At 46.4% G+C, this 26,474-nt stretch overlaps 2 protein-coding genes across 20 annotated transcripts in view; one reads left to right on the top strand and one right to left on the bottom strand.

Moving 5' to 3' along the window:
- The window catches only part of FHIP1B (FHF complex subunit HOOK interacting protein 1B), a 32,310-nt gene extending 20,066 nt beyond the window's left edge, over positions 1-12,244 (bottom strand). For 10 of the 19 annotated variants that reach the window (XR_011388788.2, XR_016218897.1, XR_011388787.2 and 7 more), the window contains exons 1-6: positions 12,089-12,244; positions 2,914-3,239; positions 2,148-2,786; positions 1,647-1,805; positions 1,379-1,465; positions 1,007-1,174 (exon numbers count right to left, since the gene is read on the bottom strand). Coding sequence is in view for 15 of the 19 variants with exons in the window: in XM_051823022.3 (XP_051678982.3) it covers positions 1,007-1,174; positions 1,379-1,465; positions 1,647-1,805; positions 2,148-2,786; positions 2,914-3,051 (1,191 nt within the window). In the remaining 4 variants the exon portion in view is untranslated. Of the gene's footprint in view, positions 1-1,006; positions 1,175-1,378; positions 1,466-1,646; positions 1,806-2,147; positions 2,787-2,913; positions 3,240-8,723; positions 8,824-10,131; positions 10,186-10,347; positions 10,443-12,014 lie in introns of those variants that run through there. The other 9 variants (XM_089311421.1, XM_089311433.1, XM_070074347.2 and 6 more) reach the window with 5 other exon arrangements.
- Positions 12,245-17,213: 4,969 nt separating this feature from the next.
- On the top strand, positions 17,214-23,018 carry CNGA4 (cyclic nucleotide gated channel subunit alpha 4). Its single transcript, XM_051823024.3, has 6 exons — positions 17,214-17,275; positions 17,404-17,505; positions 17,718-17,824; positions 18,090-18,735; positions 19,454-19,803; positions 21,803-23,018. Exons 1-6 carry the CDS (start codon positions 17,214-17,216, stop codon positions 22,264-22,266), a joined length of 1,731 nt encoding a protein of 576 aa, XP_051678984.1. The 3' UTR covers positions 22,267-23,018.
- The last annotated feature ends 3,456 nt before the right edge of the window (positions 23,019-26,474 follow it).

The raw sequence follows: 26,474 nt of genomic DNA, 5'->3' as shown, positions 1-26,474 counted from the left end.
TTTTGTAAACACCTCTATTGGTTAAAATCCAAACTCCTTATCACCACCTACAAACTACATGCTGATCTGAGACTCCTACCTCTCAACTTTCATCTCATTCCCTTCTCCTCCTTGTTCCTACACCCCTAGTCACACTGGTCTTTCATTTCCTCAAGTACATTAAGTTCTTCTCCCACTGGATGTCTTTTGCACGCTACTCCTCCTGCCTAGATTGCTCTCCCATTTGATGGTCAATTGATTAACTCTTTCCCAAACGTTATGTCCCAGATTGATGTCACCACCTCAGAGAGGTCTTTCTTGACCAGCCTCTCATTTCTAAGTACCCTGTCTGGTATTTTCATAACACTGATCACAATCTCCAATTACTTTATTCATATGTTTGCTTATCTAACTTCTCTAAATAAATTAAGTTTTGGGATGTCAACATCAATGTTTGCCTTGTTTATATGGCACATATACTATATTATATGGTACACACACTATATGGTACATAGTGAACAGTTAAAAAAATATTCAGAAGGAAGAAATACAACCAATAGGTTTGTAGGTGGGTTTGTGCCCCAAGTTACAGCTCAAATGCAGCAAATCCAAAGGGGAGAGGAGATAAGCATATCAGTAATAGCTGAACCATCTATTAAAGCAGACACAAAAGCCAAAGTGATCTCAGGTAACCCACAGCAGGTCACAACAAGATAAAACGTATGAACAGAACCTCAGGCCAATGATACAAGCACTGCAAAACAGCAAAACCTACAGTCATAAGAAACAACCAGTCATACAGAAAAGGTAATTGTGTTCTAGTTAATGTATTATAAAAGCAGAGAAATAGATTAAAATCTGTCCTCAAAATGGTTAAAAATTTAATGCTAGAAAGTAACTGCCACCTAATTTTGAAGTAATTACTGGACACAAAAACCAAAAGAGGTCAGGAACACCTTCTCAGAACAAAGGTCCGAGAGAGAAGATGGCTCACCCAGGTAAGACAGGACAGAGGTAAGGGCCATACCCGGGAGTTGCTGCCAATACGGGCAACGAGGGTGTCAAGGATGGTGTGGGTGTCATGCCGGTGTAACAACAGGAATCGCAGGAAGGTACGGAGCAAGGCAGGCTCGGAGATACTCCTTAGGAAAAGTTCCAGATACGCGGTACTGGCGATCATCTCCTCCACAGAGGTCTGGATGAAGGGAAGGGAAAGTTTGGAAATTTAGGGCTTCCCTACACATACCCTGAGTCATTTTCCCTGAATTCTAAGGAAAAATCAGGAGTTGATGGGGAAAAAGGGAGGAAATTCCCACCCAATACCTCCCACACTGGTCTTGTCATTGGTTACCATCCCACAGCCTAGCCTCAATTCTACCTTGCTACCCATGACTCTCACCTTGTGCAGAGCAGGTCCCATGACAGGCACCAAGAACCCATTGTGGATATAATCAACCAGCTGCTTCTGCACCAGGGGGTGAGCCACCTAAAAGGGACGTGACAGAGGAGGAAGATCATGAGAGACCACTGTCAGGAAGGAAATAGAACAGTATAGTACAGCTTCTACCCCCAAGATGGCAGAACAGCAGGACTCCAAGGAAGGCACCCCCCACACCTCATCTCCCCAGAATGACCAAGGGCCAGACTTCCTAAGAATCCCAGCCTACCTGAATGACTGCATTGCAGAACTCTAGGGAACTCATGAAAAGTGCAAGGGCTGGCACTCCCAGCCAGTCTTCTCGTCGCAGGCAGTGCCAATCATCCCCTGGCACCTCAATCTTTCGGGGCAGTGAGGAGTATAGGGCACTCAGCCCTGTGGCCAGCACCTAAGGGAAGTTACCAAAGGCTCAGACAGTATAAAAAGTGCGACAGGGGAGCTATTACTCCAAAGTTTTGATAGGAATAGGGGTGAGAGCTGTTACCAGAGCAGGTATTCAACTACAGGGCATAGCTGACCTCACCTGGGAACACTGGCCCACAAAGAATCTTAGTCCATCTAGGCTTATATTCCATCCCCACTACAATTCCAGTGGGCTGCTTTCAAATGCAGGGACTACTTCCTGGAGACTCTGGTATGTAGCCTCTCCACATCATCTGGATACGAAGAGGCTGTCCAGTGTCTGCATGCCATACTCTTTCCCCCCACCCCCATCCAAAGGGGTGCTAACCGGGCAGAAGTAAGAGTGATCTGCGATGTAGCGGCCCACGGTGGGGCTCCCAGCTGACAGAGCCATGAGCAGAAGGAGGGCATCACGGGCTTGCTGGCCCAGAGTACCCTCTCGATGGACGAAAGGGACAAGGCGAGAAAACAGGAGAAGACGGGGGGCAGCTCCAGGTTCCGGAGGTGGCTGCAGGAAGAACTCGAGTAATGAAGGCTCCCGGGCCACACACACACACAGCTGGCTGAGAAATAGCACCAGGCCTTCATCCAGTGCTGGGCTACTGGGCACAGGGCGACCACAGGCATCCAGCAGGGTGAGCAGAGCCTCACGAACTGGACCATGCCGTAACAATGGCTGGCGAGCTTCACTCACTAGCATCTCAAATAGTTTCAGTTGTTCAGCCCGTCGCTCCTCAACCCCATCCCCAAGTTCATCCCATTGCAGCTGCCATGCCAACACACGGGTCAGCAGATCCTCACGCAGGGCAAACTCCAGCAGGGGTCCAGGGCAAGTGGGGGCTGAAGGGACTGCACGATCTTCTGCTAGCAGTGTCAACATCTGGTAAGTGTGGTTGCGCACAGCACTGAGATCATCTGCACCCCCAGGAGCTGCCCGAGGGCCTTGCCGCTCCAGGATTCGCACCACCTGGGGATAAGGGAGAGAAGATGGAAGGAATCTATGATGATAAGGTAATTAAATGGATTGACGAGAACACAAAAGGTTAAGAAGACTCAATAGCCAATGGGCTAGGTACTTTGGCACAGTCTCCTACCTGGGACCAATGATTCTTGAAGACCATGAGGCAGGTCTCAGGGTCAGCCATGACAGGGGTCTGTAGACTGGCCCCTTGAGGTACACGGTGCCCAGGGCCTCGGGAGGCCAGTCTGCTCAGCCAGTTCATCCTCTCCATGAGGCAAGCTGGGCGAGGCCAGCAGCCAGAGGGCTACACTCTGAGGATGGGCCACCTGGAGGCTTTCTTCACTTGTGTCTCCAGGCTGCTTCATCTGGTCTGTAGGAGCCAGTGGCTGGCCATGGAGCCAAAGGTTACACCAGGCAGTAGTAAGCCCAGAAGTCACTGCCCAGTCCAGACTTGCAAATCTATTTCAATGAGAGAGAATGGAAGAAATAAACAGAATCTCACCTCTCTCTACTCCCCAGCAGGAAGAACTCTCCACTGAAAACTCCACACACATATATGGGCCCCCACACAGTCAGTACCTGAAACTTCATATGTCTAAAACAGAACTCATGATTTCTGCCTCCAAACCTTATCTATCTTAATAAACACTGACATTCAACTGCATGCTAAGGTAAAAAATCTGGGCATCATCTTTGTTTCTGCTTTTCCTTCTTTCCAATATCCAGTTATCAGCAAACTCTATCATCTCTCCAATCTGGTCTCTGCACTTCCATTCTTGTCCTTCTCAGAGTTTATTCTCCACATAGCAACTGAAGTGATATTTTTAAATCCTAAATTGTATTAGGTCTGGCCTCTGTTGAGTATCTTCCAATAATTTCCTATGATACCAATAAAAATCCAAATCGTCACTGTGGCCTAGAGAAGCCAATATAATCTCATCTATATAACTTCTTAAAATTTTCCTCCTCACCTATACTTTGGTCGCAAAGCCTTCTTGAGTATTTGTTCCTTCTATCTGGAATATTCCCTTTCTCTTTAATATTGCTTTCATTGCAGAGTTATTTTCAAATGCCATCTCTTCAGAGAGGCCTTCTTTAACAATTCTGAATAGCACATCTTCCCATCTTCATTTTCTATCTTCCTAATCTTACTTACTTCTTAGTAGTTTCTACTATCGAAAATTATTTGTCTATCTTCCCCACTAAAAATAAGCTCTTTGAGAGAAGACTTTATCTGTCTTATTTCTATTGTATCCCCATTATCAACAGTAGTGCCTAGGGAGTCAATATTTTTTAAATGGATGAATACCTAAGTGAATGAATGAACAAACAAGCAATCAAGAAACTCAGCCTTGATCTTAATCCAGCCCTCCATTCAGGAAGAAACTTCTTCCTGCATATCATAGGTCCATCCCTAAGACACCTTTCCAGCCTCTGGGAGATAGGCAGATAGAACCATAATAACTGACTGAACACAAGAGATGGAATTCAGAACCAATCAGAAAGCAGAGCACAGGGCTGGCGCTGTGGCACAGCAGATAAAGCCACTGCCTGCAGTGCCGGCATCCCATATGGGCACCGGTTCCACGCCCGGCTGCTCTACTTCCGATCCAGCTCTCTGCTGTGACCTGGGAAAGCAGTAGAAGATGGCCCAAGTCCTTGGGCCCCTGCACCCACATGGGAGACCTCCAAGAAGCTCCTGGCTCCTGACTTCGGATCAACCCAACTCCAGCCATTGCAGCCATCTAGGGAGTGAACCAATGGACAGAAAACATTCTCATTCTCTCTCTCTCTGCCTCTGCCTCTCTGTAACTCTGCCTTTCAAGTTTGTTCTACTTAATACTTTTGGTTGAATACTGTAATCAATACACAATTATTCTTAAGTGCTGAAACTTAACTGAAAAGTGATCTCTGTTAAATATAAGAGTGGGAATAAGAGAGGGAAGAGATGTGCAATTCGGGACATGCTCAAGCTGACTTACCTCAAACGGTAGAGTTAGAAACATACCAGGGGATTCGAATTCAATCCCATCAAGGTGGCATGTACCAATGCCATCTCACTAGTCCCAGTGATCAATTTCTGTTCACAATTGATCATAATGATAGGACTAAGAACCAAAGGGATCACAGAAACAAGAATAGTGTCTGCAAATACTAGCTGATAGAATAAAAAAGGGAAAGAACGATCCAACATGGGAAGTGAGATACACAGCAGACCCATAAAATGGCAGATGTCCTAAACAGCACTCTGGCCTCAGAATCAGCCCTTAAGGCATGCGGATCCAGCTGAAAAGCCCATGAGAGTATTTCAGGCATGGAAAGCCAAGACACTCTGGGGAAAAAAAAAACCTAAATGAAAGATCTCTGTGAGTGAGATTCCAGTGGAAAGAATGGGTCATCAAAGAAGGAGGTACCTTTCTCTGAAGGGAGGAGAGAACTTCCACTTTGACCATGGCCTTGTCTAAATATGATCAGAGTTGGTGAACTCAGGGGGCTTCCATAGCCTTGGCAGCTCATGACAAGAGCCTAGGGTGATTACTGACGCCATAAACAAGAGTGTCAATTTGTTAAGTCAACAACAGGAGTCACTGTGCACTTACTCTTCATGTAGGATCTCTGTCCTTAGTGTGCTGTACATTGAGATTTAATGCTATAACTAGTACTCAAACAGTATTTTTCACTTTATGTTTCTGTGTGGGAGCAAACTGTTGAAATCTTTACTTAATGTATGCTAAACTGATCTTCTGTATATAAAGAGAATTGAAAATGAATCTTGATGTGAATGGAAGGGGAGAGGGAGTGGGAAAGGGGAGGGTTGCAGGTGGGAGGGACGTTATTGGGGGGGAAGCCATTGTAATCCATAAGCTGCTCTTTGGAAATTTATATTCATTAAATAAAATTTAAAAAAAAAAAAAGAATAAAAAAAAAAAAAGCAGAGCTATTTTCACAGTGGTAAGACACACTCTCATACCCCTCAACCCTGTCAGGTACATCCAACATTCACTCCAAGGAATATGATAAGACACCCTCACAACAGAAAAGTAGAAAGTGTCAAAATAACTGTTGGCCCAAGCCACATAGTTCCTTCTCTATCACACCCACCAAACTCTCATTAGTATTGTCTCTCAAGAACACAGAACCTTCAGAGGAAAGGTGTGGTTCAGCTTGTCCTTCCTCTTTATCCTCAATAACAGCTGAAGGAATTCAGAAACCTGGCACCATCCCCATATTTTGCTCTAAGGTTATATTAAACAACATCTCCTTTCAACCAGGTACTCTCATCAGCTCACAACTAAAGGAAGGTAGCAAGTATACTTTTGCAAACTTTCCTTAGGGAAGATAACAATCTTATAAAGGGAAGGGCCAGTCCTAACAGCAGGCATGACTTACTCATTGATTAACTCAATGTACATCCATCTCCATGCTAATAAAAGTACCAAACACCATGCTAAGTAAGTACTGGAAATAGAGATGGATAAAAATAAGTGTGGGAGCATAAACACAAATTCTAAAAAATACTATAATCTCAAGTATTTACAATAGTGTCACAGGAGCACAAAAGAAAGCAACTAACTCTTCCTAGAGTGCTACAAGAAGATTCCACAGAGGTAAATATCTGACTTAGAACTTTAATAATGAGATATTGGCTATGTAGAGAGCAAAGGGACAGGTTTTTTTTATATGAAAAATAGCATATGGGTGTACATTTGGCTTAGTGGTTAAGGTACCACTTGGGATGTCCACATCCCACACTGGAGTGACTCGATTCAAGTCCAGGCTCCCTCCTGATTCTAGCTTCCTGCTAACACCGACCCTGGGAGACAGCAGTGATGTCTCTAGTAGCTGGGTTCCTGTCACCCAGATGGGAGACCCAGATAGAATTCCTGGCTCCTGGCTTTGGCCTGGCCCAGCTCTGCTGCTGCAAGTATTTAGGGAGTTAAATAGTAGGTGGGATATCAATCTATCTATCTCTCCCCCACCCCTTAAAAACAAGATAAATAAAAAGTAAAAAGCAAGTCTGGTATAGGATTAGTCTGAAAAAGAAGTATACTACTTTGAGAAAGGAGAAAAATAGTAAGAGATAAAGGATAAGTATCACTTCAGGTAAATCTATCACCTCCCTCCAATCTATCTACTTTCCCTTACTTGCCCATAAGAGTGAGGTATAACCACAAGGTAGTAGGTAAAGTTTGAGCTCCACAATCCTTCAAACAAAGGTCTGAATCTCAGTCTACAGTTTTCCAGCTGTGTGGCCTTAAATAAGTCACTTCACACATCTGAGCCTCAATTCTCTCATCCGTAAATTCCTGTATATAAGTATTATTAGTTTCAAAAATTAAAGTAACCTACAAAATACTTCTGGTATAAAGCAGATGCTCTGTAAATTCCATGTTCCTTCCTCCTTTCCTCTCTTGATCCTGTTTAATAAAGTTGCCCACAACTCTGAGCAGAGGCATTGGATCTGCTCTAGTGTGTCCACCATCACCATCTCATACATATCACATAACAGTGAACAAGAGGGCCAGGCAACCAGTTTCAGCAAAACATGGCCTTAATAATACACCCAAAACTAAACTACCTCTAGTTCCAAAGATTAACAAACTGCTCTCACCTTACAATCTGCCTAGGGGGCCCACTACTGCTCCATTACCTGCCCAAAAAATAGTACTGCTCACAGACCTCAGTGATACTGGCCTCCAGAATCATTCCTCACCTTCCCCTTATCATTTTTCAAAGATCTCAGAGTCATGCTGGAATCAGTGCCTCAGCATCCAAAAACCAACAGGTAATCAGGCCCTGTCCACATACAACAGAAGCATAAAAGAATTCCATAGCTTGGTGTCCCTGTCACCTACTTAAATTCCCTGCAAAGTTCACAACAAGAAAAAAGAAAAGGATAAAATCACCTTCTTATATTTTGCCCTTTCTCCTGATGATAAAGTCCAAAAACAAAACAGACCATCCTCCTTCCCAGATTCACCTTTAGGTTCAGCTACAAGGTAATAAGGGGGAAAAGGAGCCATCCCTTAGACACATAAATGGCCAAGGTTAGTCATGTATTTTAGGGTGCAAAATACAACCTTCCAGGCAGCAGATACCAGGCAGGATGTACTTCAGCCTCACTTAAGAACCTTTGTCCTGGGAGAGGCAAACAGAATGAGGGATCTTGGCGGGGGGAGGGGGGGGTGGGCAGAGATATATTTGGAACACCTATATCAGACAGGGAAAAACCAAAAGGACATTCCAAGAACAGGTCAATAAGGTCCAGGCAAGACTGATTAATGATATAAATGGCAAGAATGGGCTGTTGTACCAAAATTAGAAAGATCTCATCAAAACTCACAGAAATACAAAAAGAAAAGCAAAACAAAACCCATTTCCCAGGAGCCTACTAATCCATACTCAGCTCACACATATCCTTCCCACTATTCTATTCCCAAGACAAATGGAATATTGGGATATGATCCCAACTCATTCCCTCCCTTCCCCACAATAACAACTCTGCCTTTTTTTTTTTTTTTTTTGGACAGGCAGAGTGGACAGTGAGAGAGAGAGAGAAAAAAAGGTCTTCCTTTTCCGTTGGTTCATCCCCCAGTGGCCACTCCGGCAGCACGCTGCAGCCGGCGCCCCCACGCTGATCTGAAGCCAGGAGCCAGGTGCTTCCTCCTGGTCTCCCATGCAGGTGCAGGGCCCAAGCACTTGGGCCATCCTCCACTGCACTCCCGGGCCACAGCAGAGAGCTGGACAGGAAGAGGAGCGACCGGGACAGAATCAGGCGCTCCGACCCGGACTAGAACCCGGAGTGCCGGCGCCGCAGGCGAAGGATTAGCCTATCGAGCCGCGGCGCCAGCCACAACTCTGCTTCTTAACGGTATCTCCTCACCTGATTCCAGCAGAGCCCTTACAACTCACAAAGTGAACCTCTATCACAGAATGACTCACCTTTACAATTCTGAGTCTTCATGGCACACATGGTTCTCTACCTCTGTTGTGTGAGGATGACAACGAAGATGTTAAAGAACAGGTAAAACTGAATGAGTTCCTAAGGGATAAGGAAAGTTCAGTGGGCAGGGAAGCAAAGCCATTCCTGGTAGAGAAAGCAGTTATTGCAAAGAAGTCAAGGCTCAGAAAAGTAACATGTTTACCAGGGAACTGTAAATAGTTTCTTCAAGCTAGAACAAAGAGCAGGGAGTGGCAGGAGATGAGGCTAGAGAGGTGAGTTCAAGCCAAATGATGCCATATCAAGGAACTTGGATGTTGTCCAAGAAATCAAGAACTAAAGTTTTTAAAAAGAGGAATTCTATGTTCACATTCATATTTTCAGAAAATATTCTAGGGATGGACATTTAAGACAGGACACTGTTTTTAAAACCATATGAGAACTGAGTAGCAACTAAACTACAGCTAAAACAGGGAAGATATGGCAATGGAAATAAAAATAATAAAGATAACAGAGAAGAAGATATACTAAGATTTTAATGGCTGACTGAATTCAGGGAAGTGAAGAACCAGAAAGAATCAAAAATGACACTGAAGTCCTTGCCTGGATTGAGACTGGTCCTAAGGGTACAAAAGCAAGCTTTCAGAACAAAGACAATGAGGTCTGTTCTGGACACGTCAATTTTGAATTGCCTGGAGAGATAGATTGCTGGATGTTAATGTTCAGAACAGAGGGAGAGCCTGAAACAAGATACAGAGAAGTTATCACTACTTTCTGATACATCTTCACATAGTCTCTCTAAATTGAAACAATCTTTTCAGTCTCCCAACTAGCTTAGAATTTTGAGACTTCAGAAGACCCAATAAAATGTGAGCATCATGAAGGCAGACTATATACTCAAGAAGCATTTGCTAAATGATTGAATTTATATTCTCAACACTTAACAGAAAACCTGGCACACAGCAGATGTGGAATAAATGGTTACACAGAGCACCTCAAATGTTTCTATCTCTTCATCATCTTCCTCATCTGTATTTCATCCTCTCAGATCTACCACATAGCTATATGCCATAAGTCAAAATTCATTATACATAATGCACTGCCATTTCAACAGAGTTTTATACAGCAAACAATAAGCTTACCAAACCTAGGTCTTCTCCAGTATAACCAAGAATATGGACAGTACTTAAGAATCCTCTGATGACTTAACTTATCCTATCATTATTGAGATATGGTCCACTGTCAAGAAATGACACTGGGGCAAGCAGGTTAGGTTGCCACTTGAGATTCCCAAATCCCATATCACAGTCCCTGGTTGAGTCCCAGCTACCCACATCTGATTCTGCTTATTGCCAATGTGTCTTTGAGGCAGCAGATGATGGCTTAAGTACTTGAGTTTCTGCTACTCACATAAGAGGTCCAGATGGAGTTTCCGCTCCTGGCTTCGGCCTGACCCAGCCCAAGCTGTTATAGGCATTTGGAGAATGAAACACGATGTGAACGATCTCTCTCTCCCTCCCTGTCACCCTCCCTCCCTCTTTCCCTCTCTCACTCTGCTTTCAGATAAACAAATCTTAAAAAAAAAAAAAAAAAAAAAAAAAAAAGAATAGGAGGCAGGAGGGTTACCAGTTCTGTTGCATAGCATTTAACATCAGCATCCCACATGGGTGTTGGTTCATGTCCTGGCTGCTCTACTTCCAATCCAGCTCCCTGCTGACGGCCTGGGAAAAGCAGCAGAAGATGGCCCAAGTGTCTGGGCCCTGTACCCATGTGAGAGACACAGATGAAGCTCCTGGATCCTCACTTCAGCTTGGCCCAGCCCGCACTGTTATATAGTCATCTGAGGAATGAACCACTGGATGGAAGATATCTCTCTCTCTCTGTCGTTGCCTCTGAGGCCTAGACTCTAGAACTAAGTGGGAACTGAGACTATCTCTAATTCTTAGGTAGTAAGAAGTCTGGACAGGAAAGTTCTAACTCTGTGATGTTGGAAAGAGTCAAGATGTCAGTAGCATGAAAACTTGTGGAAAGTGGCCATTCCCATGGATTGCTAATCCAACTTTCCAAAATTCACATGTACTCATGGGTTGGTGGGCAGAAGGGGGCCTTTAAAGCATAAAAAAAAAAATAATAAAAAAAAAAAACAATTATAGGGTATAGAGGGAGTGAACTGCAAAAATACAGGAGAAAATTTGCAGGGGTTGGTGGAAGAGTTCAGTATTTTGATAGTGATGATAGTTTCACAAATCTGTTTATATATCAAAATTCATCAAATTTTAAATATGAGCATTTTAAATTTCAAATGTACACTTTAAGTAAAAGGGGTGAACTGAATATAAATTTACCACAATAAAGTAGTTTTAAAAAAATCTAACCGCATGAAAAGGCAAGCAAGGCCACCTTATTTGGGAGCCTAAATATGTTGTTGTATGTGACAATCCATGTGGCCTGCACAGAAGGATAATTAGTACCTGGAAGTGGTCGGCCCAGTATAAATGACACCCATGAGAAGGAGCCACAGTTCAGCACAGGTAAGCAGCAGCAGTGAAGCAAGGTTAGCCAGAAGCAGGTGATGAGAAAACAACAAACGTAGTCACAGCCAAAGAACCCTCAAGAGAGAGGGCAGCTGCAAGTCTACAGTCCAAAGGAGGAACTTGGAGGAACTGGGCTTCCAGTGACTCTATTGAAGACTGAACATCAAAAATGGTTCTTTATCACAGCTATTATTTTTCCATGATACCTTTTTTATTTTTTGTCCTCCAAAATATGAAGACTCCAAGAGAGCAGAGGAACCAAGTGCACAACGCTTCCGCCCAAGCTGTCCTACTCAGTCTAAAACTAACTGCTCTCACGGGACGGGACAGGCCATGCACGGAGGCCTCAGGACTAACCTCACACCCTTCCTTACCCAAGTCGCTCAAGCCTCACTCCCTCCTCTTTCTCTGCCTTCAACTGCCTCACCGATTCACCGCCAACCCGCAGGTTCCCGCCTTTGCCCTCTACCCTCCTCCTCCTCCTCCTCACACAGGCCTCGCTCCCTCACTCTGGTGCCAGGGCTGTCTCTCACTTCTGCCGTCGGTAGCCCCAGCCCCTTAATGAGCCGTGCTTGCGACTCCCTTCCACTTGGCCCCCTCAGAAAGCAACCCAGCCACTCATATAACCAGCCATTCACCACGGCTCTTCACTTGGCCATTCATCCCTAGGCTCTTACCCTGCTCCCCCACCTCAGACACACACAGCCCCTCACCACCTGCCAGCCCCTCACCCTGTCCCTTCACAACCAGTACAGTTACCAAGCCCAGTGCCATCATTCCCCTTGTCCCTCATCGCCTCATGCGCCTCTCCTGGCTCGCCGGTCCATGCATACCGTCCGCTCACAGAACGCCGACCCGGCCAGGCCCTATCGTCGCGGTGCTGCTAGGTGAGTTCAGGCCGCCGCCATCGCTCCTCAGGCGCACCAGCCCCGCCCCGCCCCGCGCCACACGCACTCGCGCCCCCGCGCACTACACGTAACCGCCCAATGACGCACGACTGGGCAATGGCGTGCCAGCTCATTGGCTAAGCCCGGCCACAGCCGTCGCGTCAACGCTCGTTTCCTGGCAACGGCGGAGCGCAGGGGCGGAGTCGCCGACGGCGTTTCGAGGGAGGCGTACCGCTTCTCCCCTAGTTCCTCCCCTTCGCCCTGTAAATCCCGCCCCTCAGAAGGATTCCGGCGTGTAATAGGGGAAAAACTCTGGGAAGGCGGGGGTCCCCGGGGCGGGGGTGGAGCCTGGGGAAGAAAGGTCGAACCAGAGGGCAGAAGGCGGCACCTAAGCCGAAAAGCGACTTTTAGAGGCAAGGAAAGACCAGCAGGGCGGGGCTTAGGAGAGGGGTGGACCGGGAAGAGCCTGGGGCGAAAGGGGCGGAGTAACAGGTCCTGGGTGGTGGCTTAGAGAGGAAGAGTGGGCGTGAGAGGGGGCGTGGCTAACACCCAAGGGCAGGAGTTGAAGGGAGGAGTCAGAAGGTGGGCGGGGCCGTGGAAAAGCGGAGCCTTAGAGAGGACTGACTGCCAAGACTGCACCCTGTTGGATTCCACCTTAATAGTCTGGCAATGACCGCCTTTCTTTGGTACCCGCAACACCCATGCACTGCACTGGTCGGTGACCCCTGGGCGCTGGCTTAGTCAAGAAATGTGGAATAAGTGCTCCATGTCAGGGTGGATTCCAGATAAATTAGAACCGGTCTGTGCCCTCCAGGACCTCAGCCCTCTAACCAGACACAATTAATTGCAACGTAGTGCAGTAAGTGATGTAGTATGGGGGCCATCTAGGAGGATAGCACTTAGCACGATGTGTGTGTATAGACTAGAGGATGAGGGAATGGATGGGTGAAGGAGCTTAGGGAAGATTTCCAGAAGATGCTGGCAAGAATAGACATACCAAGATGGCGAAACTGAAGTTTCAGATTACGTTCAAGGTTAAAGTATTGTGCCAATGTTAATAACCCTTTTTTAAGATTTATTTATTTAGTTGAAAGGCAGAGTTAACAAAGAGGCAGAGGCAGAGAGAGAGAGAGAGAGAGAGAGAGTCTTCCATCCACTGGTTCACTCCCCAAATGTCCGCAATGGCCAGAGCTGCGCCAATCCGGAGCCAGGAGCCTGGAGCTTCTTCCGGGTCTCCCACGTGGGTGCAGGGGCCCAGGACTTGGGCCATCTTCTACTGCTTTCCTAGGCCATAGCAGAGAGTGGGATTGGAAGTGGAGCAGCTGAGACTTGAACCGGCGCCCATACTGGATGCCAGCCCCACAGGTGGCAGCTTTACCCACTACGCCATAGCACTGGCCCCCAATAACCTGATTTTAATCATTCTTTTATGGATCTGCAAGATGGTAACATTAGGGGAACAGGAATAAGGAATTTACAAGAACTTTCTGTATTTTTTTTGCAACATTTCTGTAAACCTAAAATTAACTCAAAAAAAGTATTTAGAAAGAAAAAAAAACAAGTGTAAGTTTCAGCACAAGTGATAAGCATTTACCAGGACAAAAAAGAATGAACAAAGTGGGGAGGGTACGGGGGTTAGCTCTGGGAGCTGCATTTGGTACAGTGTGTCTGGTTCCTGGGGAAGAAGCAGAAGAAATATTATGATACTGAAGAAACCAGTGGACATCAGGTACTGGAGAGCTTTGTAGGCCATATTAAGTGTTTAGATGTTATCTTTCAGATAATAGCTACAAAATATTTTATACACGGTCAAATTGATAGAGAGGCTTTGCTGCTAATGTAGAGAAGTGGACATGGAGACATTAGAAGGTAGATTACCAGAGTTTGAGTAGATGAATAAGAAAGGAAAATACGAGGGAGGATTAAAACCTGATGCTTGGCTTATATAAATTTAAAAACAGGTAAAATTAAAACTATGGTGTTAGAAGTCAGGATAGCAATTATCCTTGGGAAAGCATTGACTGACAGCAGAGCGAGGCTTCTGAGCCACTGGCAATATTCTGTTTCTTAATCGGAGTGCTGAGTACATGGGTGTGTTCACTTTGTGAAAATTCACCAAGCCTTACACTTAAGAAATGTGCACTTTTCTATGTTGTCTTTTTGTTCTGGATACCATGCTGTGTAACAAGCCACCCAAAACTTAGTGTTGTAAAACCATAGCCATTTTCTCATGCCCACAGATTCTGGGAATTGAGACAAGACATAACAGAAATGGCTTGTCTGCTACATGATGTCTGGAGACTCAGCTAGGAAACTTGAACACCTGGAGATGACTTGATCCTGGTGGCTGGGGTCGTGTGAAGGCTTCTTCAGTTACATGCCTGGGCTGGGAGTGTCAAACAAAGCTCCACAGGGGTCAATGTTGTGGCCTGGTCTGAGTTCTACCTGCTCAACTTCTGATCCAAAATTCTGCTAATGTGCATGGGAAGGCAGCAAAAGATGGCCCAAAAATGATGTGGCCCCTGCCACCCACATGAGAGAAAAGAATGGAGTTCTTCACTCCTGGCTTTGTCCTGGCCCAACCCTGGCTGTTGCAACCTTTTGGGGAGTGAACCAGCAGATGAAAGACCTCTCTGTCTCTCTGTCTTTCTTTCTCCTTCCCTCCCTCTCTCACACTCTGACTTTCAAATAAACAAGCAGATAAATCTTCAAAAAGAAAAAAGAAAAATAGGGCCTCACAAAGTAGTGGCTAGTTTCCGACAGGAAGCATCCTGGGCTGGAACTAGCAGACAGTAAGCATTGCAAGAGACCCAGCATGATGCTGCATGGCCCTTTATGATCTAACCTCAGAAGTCACACATCTCTCATTCCATACTCTTGGTTGAAACAGGGAGCAGTGATAAAGAATTTGTGGCTATGTTTATATAAAGCTATTTTTGTAAATGTTATACAATACTGGTCCTAGGGTTTTGGCTAAAAGGACAGAGATAGAGATTATAGCAGAAAAAGGATGTAAGAGGAGATAATAAGCCCAGTTATGGACCCAATGGGTTGAAGGTGACTGGAGGATGTTCAAGTGGGGACTTCCAGTAAGCAGTTAGTCATGTAGTTCAGGGAGAGTTCTTGGGACCCATTAAATGGGAAAGGAAATCCTTTAGGTGACTGATATCATCCAGAAAGAGTCAGGAGGATGACAACAGAGTCTCTTTTTTTTAAGATTTTATTTATTTACTTGAGAAGAAGAGTTACAGACAGAGAGAGGGAGAGACAGAAGAAGAGGTCTTGCATCTGCTGGTTCACTCCCCAAATGGCTGCAACAGCCAGAGCTGGGCTGGTCCAAAACTGGGAGCCAGGAGCTTCTTACTGGTGTCCCATGTGTGTGCAGGGGCCCAAGCACTTGGATCATCTTTTCCTGCTTTCCCAGGCCATCAGCAGGGAGCTGGATCAGAAGTTGAGCAGTCAAGACTCGAACTGGCTCCCATATAGGATCCCAGTACCTCAAGTGAATGCTTAACCTGCTATGCCACAGCGCCAACTGCAACAACAGAGTCTTAAAAAACACCAGTAAAGAAGGGAGAGCAGAAGCTCTTATGAGAGATATTAAAAAGATGCAAACAAAAAATGTATAGTATCATAGAAGCCATGAGGAGAAAAAGGTTTAAAAATTAAATTCGGGACTAAATATATTTCTCCCAAGAAATTCCCTAAATACACAAATTGACCTTATCCCTTAGCTGAAAAACACTACACGGATTCTCAAATGTCATAAGGTCAAGTTTGATAGCATGCTGACAAAAGTCTCCCTTAGCTGGCCTTTACTCATCACTCAACCTCATCTTTCACCACTGCTCCCCTACCCCAGGTCCTCTTTAAAAATGTGCTCAGTTGATGTTCCCATGATCTCCCCTGTTTCTAATATCTTCAGGTCTTTGCATATACTCCATGCACTCTGCCTCTAGTACTCTTCCCCCTATCATCTCTATACTTAACTTCTATTCATCCTACAGAACCCAGGCTCAGTTGGGTCCCTTCTTATGCACTTTAAAAGCTGTGTATGCATCTAATTGAGTACTCACCAGTATCCTGGCAATGATGGCCATTGTTCATTACCTGTGCACCTATTTCCCCTTCTAGACTGAACTTCTGGGGGTTGAGGGCAGGGAGTTTGTCTCATCCATCTTTTATCCCCAATATTAGAACAATTTAGCCTGCCACTTGGCAGGAGTTCTGATTATAACTTGCTGAGAAAGATGATAGTAATGAAAGGGACAGGTTGAACAAGAACGGATAGGGGTTTTGTTTATTTGGGTGAGGGAGAGATTTCAGCATGTTCACAGAAAGGGAAAAGTAGAAAGAAGCTGAGGATCCAGAAAACACATGAAATAGCTGGTGGGATCAGGCACCAGAGGCAACAGGAAGAGCACATGGACTAAAGCACCACAGAAGGCTCCCGTCATACCATCCAATGGGAAGGAGGTCATAGGGATGTGGATGTCCATGAAGACACAGATAATGAAAACAGAGCTCACATCTGATGTGAGAGGGATCTCCTTGTCTCTGGAGACTAGTTCAGCACCTCACACATATGAGCCACTCAGTAAACACTTGTTAAGTCAATTAGTAATGAAGGCCAAGCAGATAACTTGCATATAGTAAAACAGAGTGAGCGTCAGAGCCTACACTGGAATCTACATCTCCTGAACTGTAGGGTCCCCGTGTAGCTCAGCTTGGGGTACAGGAAGTGAAAGAGGAAGACAGAAACAAGGCCCAGGCTTCCATCAAGCATGCACACCCCACCCTCTCTAGAGATCTCATTAGAGGTGTTTAGCTCTGCAGGTGTTAAGTTCAAGTCCTAGGAGACAGGGCAGGCACTGGAGATACACTGCCTCCACTGTTTCAGTAGCTGCTAGCCCTAGATGTGTTGCTAAGAGCTTCCAAGACAGAGCAGTCACAGCATTAGCCTCAGGAAAGCCTCTTCCAAGCAATCAGGCACTAATCCTCACCTCCGGAAACTACCTGCTGGCAAAGAGGCCAAAAGATACCTGACACCCCAGCACCAGACCACAGAACCATGAGCCAGGACAGCAAGGTGAAGACAACAGAATCCAGCCCACCTGCCCCTTCCAAGGCCAGGTGAGAATTCTTGGTCCCTGGTGTTGTGTCTGTCTACTTCTTTTGATGGAACCTCATTCCATCTCTTGATGCCTCCTCCAGATACAATCACAGCATTGAATGTCTGCCAAATTCCTTCTTGCCCACAGGAAATCACTGCCTGTCCTAGACCCATCAGGAGACTACTACTACTGGTGGCTGAACACAATGGTCGTCCCAGTAATGTATAACCTCATCATCGTCATCTGCAGGTTTGGCAGGGGTGCTAAGGGGCCTTAAGTGACCATGAGGCATAAGAAAATGAGGCAGAAGTGGGGGGTGGGGCTCAAAAAATGTGCAGGACCCAAAAGAAGGTTGGGTACCAGTGGCAGGGCCCAAGACCTAGTGCTGAGAGGCCTAAGGGGACAGCGTGTTATACAGAGGCTGCCCTTAAATGTCAGTACCTCCTGCCCCTGCCCTACAGAGCCTGTTTTCCCGACTTGCAGCATGGTTATCTGGTGGCCTGGTTTGTTCTGGACTACATGAGTGACCTACTGTACCTACTGGACATCATAGTGCGCTTCCACACAGGTCAGCGAGCCCCTAGGACTGACCCTTCTTCAGTCTTCCCTTCCTTAGAGAACTTCTTAGTAACAAGGGACTCCGGTTTGCCTCCTCCTTCCCCCATGACATCACTCTGTGCTTGATGACATTCCCCTGTTCATCCCAGAAGTCCTGGGGCAGTAGCCTCCTCCTCTTCCTGTCTTTGTGACTGTCTCCCTGTTCTACCCTGGCCTGCCCACTGTCACCCACATTAATCACAGCCTGTCCCTTTCTCACCCCCACCCCAACCCAGGCTTCTTAGACCAAGGCATCCTAGTAGTGGACAAGGGGAGGATCGCGAGTCGCTATGTCTGCTCCTGGAGCTTCTTGCTGGACCTGGCTTCCCTGGTGCCCACGGACCTGGTCTACCTGCGGCTGGGCCCACACACACCCACACTGCGGCTGAACCGCTTTCTCCGGGTGCCCCGCCTCTTTGAGGCCTTTGACCGCACGGAGACACGCACAGCTTACCCCAACGCCTTCCGCATCGCCAAGCTGATGCTTTACATTTTTGTCGTCATCCACTGGAACAGCTGCCTGTACTTTGCCCTGTCCCGGTACCTGGGCTTCGGGCGTGACGCATGGGTGTACCCGGATCCTGCACAGCCTGGCTTTGAGCGCCTTAGGCGCCAGTACCTCTATAGCTTCTACTTCTCCACGCTGATCCTGACCACCGTGGGCGACACGCCACTGCCAGCCCGGGAGGAGGAGTACCTCTTCATGGTGGGCGACTTCCTGCTGGCTGTCATGGGTTTTGCCACCATCATGGGCAGCATGAGCTCTGTCATCTACAACATGAACACAGCAGATGCAGCTTTCTACCCGGACCATGCGCTGGTGAAGAAGTACATGAAGCTGCAACATGTCAACCGCCGGCTAGAACGACGAGTTATTGACTGGTGAGAACGAGGGCATCCAGACCGGGACACAGAGAACCTATGGGACCTGCCCAGTGGGTCAGACGAGGCAGTCAAAATATGACAGCCATTGGTGGGTCTGCTGGGCGGGCTTGGAAAGAAGTGTCCTCCACTAAGAGAATCTTAGGAGAGAGGTGGCTAAGAGACTGATAGGGAGAGGGACTCTTGCACAAGGAGTGATAATATGGGCACCAGGGAATAGAAACTGCTATTGCCTGGGAGGAGTTAGAAGGTTCTGGAAGGAAGGAATGAATGGAGAAGAGCAGTGCACCCAGGGAATGGCCCATAACCAGATTGTTGACCATATCATGATGCTCTATCCTGTGGACTGAACTAGAGGAAGTGTTGTGAAGTTGGGGAGCCAAAGCAAAGGATCTCTTGGGAGGATGGGGGCTTGGTGGCTGGAATAGCTATAGTGGGAGTGGTATAAGAATTGCTGATTATTAGGTAAGGTAGAGCCTGACAGGAGTTAAAGGGTATCTTAATCACTGCCAAGTGGTGAGACTTTCATGCCCTAGGTGAAGTAGAAGAGATCAAAACACGTCAGTGACCAGGAAAGGAGGTAAGTCTCAGGTACTCCCATGACCACTGTGAGAGCTCAGTGTGGTTGGGCTGTTGACTGAAGCTGAGCTGATGGAAGGAGTGAAGAAGGTCCTCACATTGGAGACTGGTACAGAAATGGCACTGTGCTTACCCACAGGTACCAGCACCTGCAGATCAACAAAAAGATGACCAATGAAGTAGCCATCCTACAACACCTGCCTGAGCGGCTGAGGGCAGAAGTGGCTGTGTCTGTACACCTGTCTACTCTGAGCAGGGTACAGATCTTCCAGAACTGTGAAGCCAGCCTGCTGGAGGAGCTGGTGCTGAAGCTGCAGCCCCAGACCTACTCGCCAGGAGAATATGTATGCCGCAAAGGGGACATTGGCCGAGAGATGTATATCATCCGTGAGGGTCAACTGGCCGTGGTGGCAGATGATGGTGTCACACAATATGCTGTGCTGGGGGCAGGGCTCTACTTTGGGGAGATCAGCATCATCAACATCAAAGGTGAGCATCCTAGCATGTGTACTGGGAACAGGGCTAAGGAGGGGGATGCAGAGAGCAGAACCCAGTGCTGGGACCAGATGGTACTGCAGAACCTATGGGTTAAGGAGTTACCTGAGTCATCAGAGGGCTTAGGAAAGGAGCAGGACATGGAGGATCTGTTCCCTGAGGGGAAGCTGAGCCAAATTAGTGAGCAGGGTGGGTCCTTGGAAGAGAGAGTAGGCATGCTCTGTAAGTGTTGACCTGAGTGAGACACCAACATGCCAGTGGGAAATGAAGGCGATAATAATAATAATAATAGCTAAGGTTTATGACTTGTAGACTCTATGCCCCTTTCTAACTGCTTCACATGTATCAACTCATTAGATTTTCACAGAAGTTCTGTAAGATGAACACTGTCTTTGTCCCCATTTCAAAGGTAAGGAAATCCAAGTTCAGGAAGGTTTGATAATTTGTCCAAGGTTCACAAGTAATAAATAAACATTGCTCAGATCAGCATGAGGAGCAAGTTTCTCATGGCCAAGTGGAAAGAAAGGTCAAGGAGAAGAACTTCCCACTTACTGTCAACTCCAGGCTAGGCCTGTATAGAAGGAGTCATTATGCCTAATCACAGGTAAAGAACCTGAGGCTATGGGCAAAGGAAAACCTGGAAAGAGGGTAAGCACATTATCACCAATTGAAGCTAGGTGGACAGGAGACAGGTTCTCTCACATCTGTCTTCCAACAGTCACCCGCCCCCCTACACACCAGCTCCACATCCTGGTCAGCTTCTGTCTGCTTGACTTTGGACAAGTCACTTCCTTTTTTAGGCCTCAATTTCTTCACCTTTCCAATGAGGATAATATTTAAAACAAAGAGTTATTTGGGAGATTAAATGAGCTACATGAGTGAAATACCAAGCACAGTGCCTGGCACATAGCAAGTGTTCAACAAAGGGTAGCTCATTTTCCCTTTTCTAAGTTCCTTCTAGTTGGGGCCAGCACTGTGGTATAGAGGGTGAGGCCGCCGCCTGCAGTGCAGGCATCCCACGTGGGCGCTGGTTTGTGTCCCGGCTGCTTCACTTCTGATCCGGCTCTCTACTGTGGCCTCAGAGAGTGGTGGAAGATGACCAAGTCCTTGGGTTTCTGCACCCATGTGGGAGACTTGGAGGAGGCTCCTGGCTTCAGGCTTCCAATCAGCACAGCTCTGGCCATTTGTTGCCAATTGGGGAGCGAGCCAGCAGATAGAAGATATTCTCTCTCTCTCTCTCTCTCTCTCTCTCTCTCTCTCCCCCCCCCCCTCTCTATCTCTGCCTCTCTTTCTCTCTGTGTGTAACTCTGGCTTTCAAATAAATAAATCTTTGAAAAATTCCTCCTAGTTCTGAGACACTGAAGGGTTCAGCCTAACCTACCTCCCAGCCAAACTTCACCAACATTCATTTAAAATGCAAATAAAGTCATATAGCTCTCCTGCTTAAAATGTGTCTATAGTTTCCCACTACCCTCAGCATCAAGTTTGAATGCCTTGCCATGACTTCTAAGGCCTGGCAAGCCCTGGATCTTACCTCTCTCCATTCTCTCCACATCCTGAACTTAAGCCACTCAGAACTGCTGATTTCTAAATCCACCCAACTCTTTTCTACCTCTCTTCCTGTGCTCAATGCTCTTCCTTCTGGCTAGGCTTCCTTCTCCCTACACCCTCCCCCTCTTCTTCTCCTTAACTCCTACTCAGCTCAGGCATCCCTTCCTCCAGGCTTTCCTAAATTCCCTGCCTTACAGCTTGGTAGCAGCTCTTTGCTTTTCTTCCCACAGTACCTGATGCCTGTGTCTATCCACCAGTCAGTCTGTCATGGCACTCTCCCATTATATGTCTATCTCCTCTAGACTATGAATTCTAGGCAGGTCAGTGATACCCACCAAGCACAGAACAGAAAAGGGCTCAGAACCACAAGCAAGGAGGCGAGAATCCTGGTTCCTTGCACCCCTGTTAATTATCCTCCTATCTGTCTGCCAATGGGCCACAGGGAACATGTCCGGGAACCGCCGCACAGCCAATATCAAGAGCCTGGGTTATTCAGATCTGTTCTGCCTGAGCAAGGAGGACCTGCGGGAGGTGCTGAGTGAGTATCCACAAGCCCAGACCGTCATGGAGGAGAAGGGCCGTGAGATCCTGCTCAAAATGAATAAGTTGGACGTGAATGCCGAGGCAGCTGAGATTGCCTTACAGGAGGCCACAGAGTCCCGGCTACGAGGCCTTGATCAACAACTTGATGATCTACAGACCAAGTTCGCTCGCCTCCTGGCTGAACTGGAGTCCAGCGCCCTTAAGATCGCTTACCGCATTGAAAGACTGGAGTGGCAGACTCGAGAGTGGCCAGTGCCAGAGGACCTGGCTGAGGCTGATGACGAGGGTGAGCCTGGCGAGGGGACTTCCAAGGATGGAGAGGGAAGGACTGGCCAGGAGGGACCCCTGGGCCCAGGGTTGTAGGAAAGCCTGACTACAGAAACTCTACCAGGCTGTCTGCTGGGTCACAGAGACAGGAATGAATTGGGCTGTAGAAGCCCAGCTAAAAATAGGAATGTAGCACATGCTCATCTCTCACTCTCCAGTACACCCACATAAACACCAAGTGCACATCCACATGCTGGCCTCAAACTGTGCATCCCATACACAATACTCTGGAGTTTCCATTCTCAGAGCACACATGCTTTTCACTAAACAGTTTTACACCAAGATAGCATATGCACATGTAGTCATGCACCTCCTAAATACACAAATGCTGACAGTCACACACCAACAGACATAAAGACACCCTACAGAGATGTGCACATGCTTGTGAAAACCCAAAAGCACACCCAGAGTCGTCTTTGTCTAAAAGGCTCTTCAAACGCTCCCTCATATGGGTGAGTCGCAGTGGTACCCTACAAGTTACACTTCACTGAAGTATTTGCTTCCTCACTAAACATTTGTGGGGCTGGAAAGAAAAGAGAAAGCTGATGGTGGGCGAGGATGAATTCTATCTCAATTCTGAGTCACAGTGTCACATGAGCCGTGTGGTGGCTGGTGACTTGGATTCAGTGAGGCTGGGGGACTTGAAGAACTGAGCCAAAGAAAACAGGCTTGTGCATCACAGTGCTGTAAGTGTGTCTTCCTTATGAAATTCCATGGATATGTTGGATATATTCACATGCGCACCCTGGCCTTGCACCTTGCTCCTGAGTGTGTGTTCTGCATTCTGTGACCCTGAGGGATTTGATCCAGCTTGGTGGGCCAGAGGAGACACCTCAGCTTCTTTTTTCTTGCCCTTGCCCAGCTCTGGAACCTGGGAAAGCACTTCCCTGTGTTCAGGGCTGATTCCAGGGAGACAGTGGTTCTCAGGAGCATACCCTATTCTACCAACCCCATTGATGGGGCTGGCCTTGGTGCTGGCAGAAATCCAGCCTCTCTTCTTTGCATGGTGTTCCAAAATATAGAGTAGAGACTCAAGTCTGGGTGGAGTGGCATATCATGCTCAGGGACAATTAGAGACTAGTGCATTGGAAGTTTGGGGTAACTGTGGTGAGCCTGGAAGGAGGTCTAGGACGCACCACTTCAGTGCCTGCACGGCCTGGCCAGTCTTCAGGTCTACTCTGTGTCAAGTGGTGTTTCAAAATGTGCTCAGGACTTATTTTAAAGGTATACTGAGTAACGACCCTCTACTCTCAGGAGAGATTATCATGGTCATTGCACTTAAAAATGTTTTAAAACATGAAGTTACTTTGTGATAGTTATTTTGTGTTATCTTCCTCACAAAATTAAAGATTCATAAAGCTGACACTGGGTCTGAGTTTTTCACCTCTGTGTTCTCTGGGCCAATACTTTGCCTGGTACATAGTAAGTATCCAAATATATATTTGCTAATGAAAGAGAAGATAGTTGAAGAAGATGGAGGCTTTGTGTGCTGAAGGAAGATGTGTGTCAATTTCTGAGAGGTTTTTCTCCCATCTCTGCCCTCAAATCCTGTACTAGAATGGGTAGGAATGCCCTGAAAGCCATTTTGGTGGTAGCCTATGAATTTAGGGAGCCGAGAGGGAAATTTCTGTGGATGCCCAGCAATGTACGTGACAGTCTTTAGCAAAGGCTCTCACAGAACACATGTCCCTCATACAAACCTGGCCTATGGCACAAGAAGGTAATAACAGGTTGCCTGGCATATTCTGGTTACAGAATCAAAACTCTTCTGTGGTCAGCTATACATTTTGCCCAAATACCTCTGCTGTTTCAGAGTAAGGAGATCAGATTCTGAAGCCCCCATACCCTCAGACACCTTAAAGATCAGCAATTCCAGAGTAGAGTCCTCTAGTTATGGGGCTATTTCCATCACTGGGTAAAGACAATGACAATTTGGGGTCAAGATGGGTAGAATTAGATCAATGTGGGCAGTTCCTGGAATAGCCAAGAGAAATGCAAATAATTTTATTCCAAAGAATATTAATATGTATTGAGCAGTAGGCTAAGGTAAGTGCTTATATGTGGCAGGGAGATTTGTTGAAATGCACATTTGAAATTTTGTTCATGTTATCCCTCCTCCCATCATGAGAAAATATCTTTATCTTTGCATCTCCTAAATCTGAAGTTTTTCTAATTGAAGTGTTAAAAATAGAAATGACCAGGAACAGCATGCCCTGGATTGTGTTTGTGAAAGCGGGGGCTTCTAGGTTTTCACCCACAATTCACTTGGAGGTAAATTGTACCAGATTGTTTTCAAGGGCCCAAACTGTAAGAGGCCGAAGCTTCTGAACCTAAGAGGCGAGGAGATTCCCTAAGACCAAGCAAAGAAAGGAGGTTTTTGAGGGCTATATTAGTTTTCTTTTGCTGCTGTAACATATTTTCCCAAATCTAGTAACTTGAAACAGCACCCATTGATTATCTCACAGTTCTGTGAATCAGAATTCCAGGCTTTTTCAGATCTTCCCAAGACTGACATCAAGGTGTCCAATGAACTGGGCTCTTAAGGTTGTGGGAAAGAACCTGTTTGCAAGCCCACTCAAATTGTTGACTCAGTTCCTTTTGATTGTAAGGCCGAGGTCCTGATTTCCTTGACACGTGGTCCCTGCAAACCAACAAAGGCACAAAAAAACCTAAATGAAAGATCTCCACGAGTGAGATCCCAGTAGAAAGAACGGGTCATCAAAGAAGGAGGTACCTTTCTCTGAAGGGAGGAGAGAACTTCCACTTTGACCATGGCCTTGTCTAAATATGATCAGAGTCGGTGAACTCAGGGGGCTTCCATAGCCTTGGCAGCTCATGACAAGAGCCTAGGGTGATTACTGACGCCATAAACAAGAGTGTCAATTTGTTAAGTCAACAACAGGAGTCACTGTGCACTTACTCCTCATGTAGGATCTTTGTCCTTAGTGTGCTGTACATTGAGATTTAATGCTATAACTAGTACTCAAACAGTATTTTTCACTTTATGTTTCTGTGTGGGAGCAAACTGTTGAAATCTTTACTTAATGTATGCTAAACTGATCTTCTGTATATAAAGAGAATCGAAAATGAATCTTGATGTGAATGGAAGGGGAGAGGGAGTGGGAAAGGGGAGGGTTGTGGGTGGGAGGGACGTTATGGTGGGGGGGGAAGCCATTGTAATCCATAAGCTGTACTTTGGAAATTTATATTCATTAAATAAAAGTCAAAAAGTTAAAAAAAAGAAACAGTAAAAAAATTAAAAAAAAAAATTAAAAAAACTCAATCTTCAAATCTCAGTTTTCAGCTTCTACTACCGGATTGACAAAGCCCCCTGCTTTTTAAATCTCATCTGATCAGGTTAGGTTCATCTAGATAATCTCCCTATTTTCAGGTCAGTTGATGATTAACGTTAAGTAATCTGCAAAGACCCTTTTGCTGCGCTCATGGAAATAACACCAGAAGCCAAAGGTAACAGGAGGTAGTGTTCTATCACAGAGTCTCTGGAGGAGGAAAGAAACCCAGACCCCACTTCTAGAGAGGGCCCAGAATAAGGAGCAGTAGGAGTTGGGTCTTTGGAAATGAGAGTGATCACCATGCTGGAGCAGGTTCTATAATCTCAGAGCAGTACACTGTAGGGGCATGCAGGCTTCAGCAAGGCACATGTCAGTATAACCAGTGTGGTTAGAAGACCAGAGCATGCTGGCACTGTGGTGTAGTGGGTAAAGCAGTGCTGGCATCCCATATGGGTGCCGGTTCATGTCCTGGCTGCTCCTTTTCTGATCCAGCTCTCTGCTATAGCCTGGGAAAGCAGTAGAAAATGGCTTCAGTCCTTGGGCCCCTGCATCCACGTGGGAGACCCAGAAGAAGCTCCAGGTTCCTCGCTTGGGATCAGTGCAGCTCCAGCTGTAGCAGCCATTTGGGGAGTGAACCAGCAGATGGAAGACCTTTCTCTCTCTGCCTCTACCTCTACCTCTACCTCTCTGTAACTCTGTCTTTCAAATAAATTAAATAAATCTAAAAAAAAAGACTTTTACTTATTTATTTGATAGGTAGAGTTACAGAGGGAGAGACAGAAAGGTCTTCTATCCACTGGTTCACTCCCCAAATGGCTGCAATGGCCAGAGCTGGGCTGATCCCAAGCCAGGAACCAGGAGCTTGTTCCGGGTCTCCCACACAGGTTCAGGGACTCAAGCACTTGGGCTACCTTCTATTGCTTTCCTAGGCTATAGCAGAGAGCTGGATTA

This window comes from Oryctolagus cuniculus, chromosome 1, assembly GCF_051225735.1.
Source record: "Oryctolagus cuniculus isolate XC-2025 breed Fujian yellow rabbit chromosome 1, ASM5122573v1, whole genome shotgun sequence".
Classification (NCBI taxonomy): Eukaryota; Metazoa; Chordata; class Mammalia; order Lagomorpha; family Leporidae; genus Oryctolagus; species Oryctolagus cuniculus.
This window is presented reverse-complemented; position numbering and strand designations above follow the sequence as displayed.